The sequence below is a fragment of the Carlito syrichta genome, unplaced genomic scaffold (assembly GCF_000164805.1).
Source record: "Carlito syrichta isolate Samal-C Ts95f unplaced genomic scaffold, Tarsius_syrichta-2.0.1 Scaffold316695, whole genome shotgun sequence".
Lineage (NCBI taxonomy): Eukaryota > Metazoa > Chordata > Mammalia > Primates > Tarsiidae > Carlito > Carlito syrichta.
In genome coordinates, this window is record NW_007260791.1 from 6510 (window position 1) to 10693 (window position 4184).

Consider the following 4184-nt stretch of genomic DNA (forward strand, 5'->3'; position numbering starts at 1 on the left):
CCAATCCCTTCTTTGTATTATTGTGATTAATCTTCAGGTCTCAATTATGAGTGAGAATATGTGGTATCCTGTTCATCGTTTCTGTGATTGATCTCTAAGAATGTTTGTCCCTAATTCCATCCAATTTGCTGTGAAGTCCATGATTTTGTCCTTCTACACTTTCATAGTATTCCATCATGTGTATGTACTACATTTTCTCTGTGTATTCTACTTTTCATGGAAAGTAAGTTTGGTTCTATATTTTTGCTTTTGTTAATAGTGTACAATGAAACGTTTGTGCAAGTATCTTTTTTGTAGAATGTTTTGTGCTCCTTCAGGTATATTTCCAGGAAGAGTAATGCTGAATCATAAGGGAGGTCAATATCTAGTTCTATTAGTACTGCCACACTATTTTCCATAGAAGTTGGTCTAGGCTGTAAACTCAACAAGAGTGTAGAAGCAGCCCCTATGCTCCAAATCCACATCGACATCTTTATTTATTTATTTTTATTTTTTTATTTATTAGTGATGGCCATCATAACCGGAGTAAGTGGTATCTCAGTGTGTTTCTGAGTTTACATTTATCTGATAATTAGTGAAGCTAAGCATTTTTGCTTTAATGTGTTGGCTGCTCATATGTTTTTATTTGAGAAGTGTCTGATGATGTCCCCTGCCTATTTTTTTATTAGGATAAATTTGTTTTTGTTGTTTTCTCTGTCAGCTCATTTGATTTCCTTATAAATCTCGTATGTTCAGCTTTTGTCAGATATACATTTAACAAATATTTTTTTTTCCCATTCTGAGGGTTGTCTCCCTGCTCTCTTGATGCTTTCTTTTGCTATGCAAAGGATTCACTTCTCTTAAGGGTAGTCATCATATTTACCAGAAGCTTCTGGTCTTCTAGAGATCTTGACTTACCTCAAAAATGTTGGGAATGATACCCTCTCTGAAGGATAATACAACATTACGATTCAGGTGAATTTTAAATATGTAGGGAATATATGAGTCATAGAAGAAAAGTGCAAGAAAAAATAGTCTCACTCAGTTTTTCCCCTATTGGCAAAGTTCTCTGTAACACGTTTGAAAAGGCTGTGGTGTTTTCAGATAATTGAGGACTGTTATGGCAAGGAAACACCAGGAAATAAATTTAATGATATATTGATAAAGGTCTACAAGTGTAAAATATATAGGATGCAGGTGCACAATGGTGATAGTGGGGAAGACTGTGCATGTGGGAAAAGGAAGTGTGGGAATGCTCTATGCCTTCTTCTTAATTCTACTGTGACCCTAAATCTACTCTCACAGTGTGTGTTGAAGTAAGTGCTGAATTTTGTGGAAGGTATTTGGGCTCATTCTTAAGAATTATAGTTTGACATACAGTGTGAACAATCTTGAAACCTTATTTATCAGTCAGATTTGAAAACTCATGTCTCCTCAGATAAGTACACAGGAATGATTTCCCCAGTCTGTGTATTTTGCATAAAATGTGATTGTTTAATGAAATATTTCTTTTATAATTAGAGTCAATGTATGTTTACATTGTTTCTTCTCCATAGTTACCTAACAACATTTTCCAAGAAAAATTCAAATTTATGAGTCTCATCATCTTCTCAGTCCAGCACAGCTGCCTTCCATCTAAGGGTTTTTGACACTCTCAGGATGTGGATTTTTACACTGTGTCTCTCGCACAATAATACGTTGCTGAGTCCTCAGGTCTCAAACTGCTCAGCTCCAGGTAGGCTGTGTTTGTTGATGTGTCACTGGTCATGGTGACTCTGCCCTGGAACTTCTGGGCATAGTTTGTTCCACCACTGCTAGGGTTTATTCTTCCCATCCACTCAAACCCTTTGCCATTGGACTGTCGCACCCAGTGCATATTATAATTGGTGAAGGTGTATCCAGAAGCCTTGCAGGAGATCTTCACTGAGGTTCCCGGTTTCTTCACCTCAGCCCCAGACTGTACCAGCTGCACCTGGGATTGGACACCTGTGGACAGAAGACAGGGGTAGTTGAAATCTCCCTGAACAGGCGTGGTCCCTTCCTAAGCCCTGGGATGTGAAAGCCCCTTACCTGTAGCTGCTGCCACCAAGAAGAGGATTCTCCAGCTCCAATCCATGATGAGGAGTTGTGCTCTCAGGGGCTTCTCTAGGGAAGGGAATTGGTTGGTGGATGCTGCTCTCGGTACAGATATATCTGTATTTACCTTGATAGTACTCAGATTATTTGCATATTCATTAGAAATGGCAATTTATAGCTGAAAAATGCTCCAGCATGACATGGAGAAGATAGATAACACATGAACCATGTAACCATGGTGCTGAAGCCCAAGTTGTAATTCTTGTTTAATAATGCTTGTCCACTCTTATGCCCAGAAGTTCTTGAACCCAGAACTTATAAGAAAATGGCCACAGGAAAATTGCTGTGAGCCACCCCATGTTCCAGTGGCACACAGGTACACAAGCCTTTCTGGGCTGTTTCTCTGCAAATCTACCTCCCTGGGAAAAATGTTTACTCATGATATTTTTCAGACATTCAAATTAATTAAACCATGCACGTTCACATTCTAACTGTTAATATGTTTGAAATCACTAGAAATTTATTTCTTTGAATGTGTTTCTCATTGTGTTTGGTTTAATTCGTGCTCCAAGTAGAGTACAAAGCTTAAAAATCACATCACTGGTTTTACTAAACTCCTATTTTACCTTTTTCTGATTTTTTGTTTTGAAACCAAAAGACTCATGCTGAGAAACCCCTCCTCTCTCATCTTCATGTGCACCTGCTTCAGGGCCATGAAACTGCTTGGTGTGTCCTGAGCACCCCCTGTTGCCCAGATCCTGCTCTGTAGAGAAATTTCTGTCTGGCCTCACAGAGAATCTTCCCCTCTCTATCCTAGAAAGAAAAGTTGTACACGTGTCTAAAATGCTGCTTCTGTGATACCATATGCTTTTTTGTTTTGTTTAATTTTTATTTAGTTAATATATTTATTTGCATTTTAAATATGTGAGGTACAATTCCCCTTGCTAAAAACAGTTAATACTATGAAGTATGGCTCAAGTAAGATAATTTTTGAAACCCATCAGGAGACCCTACCCAAGTGTTGTTGAGTCTAGAACTACTAGAAATATTTGAGGGATCTCTTTATCTTTTTTAGAGTCATATGGTGAGAGTTCACATCATGCAGTACCTTCAATACAGACCCCAATGGCTAAAAACCCTCATACAAAAATGATGCAATTACATACCCACCACATACTCAAACAAGCAAATGGCTCAATCACTTTGAATAATTTTTAAAGTACTAGGTCCCTCATTTTCTTTCTTCATAGTATCTAGAACATTGGAGGTGCCCACATCACTAGACCTGAGTATGTGACTTGCTCCTAAAAATGGGCCAAAAGAAAGCAGGATACAAGAGAGTCTGGGAAGTGCATGCATGTTGGGCTCACCTCTTCCCACCTGGGAACCCAACATGTTCTCTTAAAAATTAATCAGAGTCCAAGGAAGAAGTTATCTACCTGTTCTAGGTCTGTAAACTGTTGGGGTTAGAGTCTTCAAAGTACTCTATAGCCCTGGAGCTTTTCATTTCTGTTGTTTTTGGATTTCCCTAAGTTCTTCTCCTCAGCCAGTGTCTATGCGTTGCCCTTGTTCATCTTTAATCCAGATTAATAATGTTGATGAGAAGTAAGGAGTGCGGCACAGGATCATCATGTGTAGTTATAATTTAAATCCATTGGTGTTTTTGCCTTCTTTCTCTGTTCTCTGACCTCTGCAAAGGATATCCAGATGTACAGATACTTTTCACTTTTTTTACTGTCTCCCTTATCCCAAAACAATTTTCTTACACTTTGCCTATATTTATTTATTTGCATGGTAAAGGGAGGATGGGTGTGATGTCTGCAATGGAAAATAATTCTTTTCTCACACATAGATAAACGTTATGCAAAAGTTCTTCCATTGGACAGTGCATCTAGTTGAGCCTTTGCGTGTATGTCAGTAATTAGTCCTGAACATTTCAGAGCCAAAATCGTATCTATTTTCACTGTCATTATGAGAAGTGTAGGTCCTCGAGGAAAGTGGAGTGCAAGGTGTGGGGGCTCCAGAAGCTCTTCCCCTCAGAATAGTTTGTACTTGCTGCCAGATATTCATGGTAATTACCTTGCAAGTGTCACTGTTTGAGACTCCATAAATTTCTGATCCAAATAAGA

General features: G+C 38.5%; 1 gene segment (V, D, J or C); it reads right to left on the reverse strand.

Moving 5' to 3' along the window:
* Positions 1-1648: 1648 nt before the first annotated feature.
* LOC103277237 lies at positions 1649-2095 on the reverse strand. The segment is given in 2 exon segments: positions 1649-1965; positions 2050-2095. Coding segments are annotated over 2 exon segments (363 nt in total).
* Positions 2096-4184: the final 2089 nt, after the last annotated feature.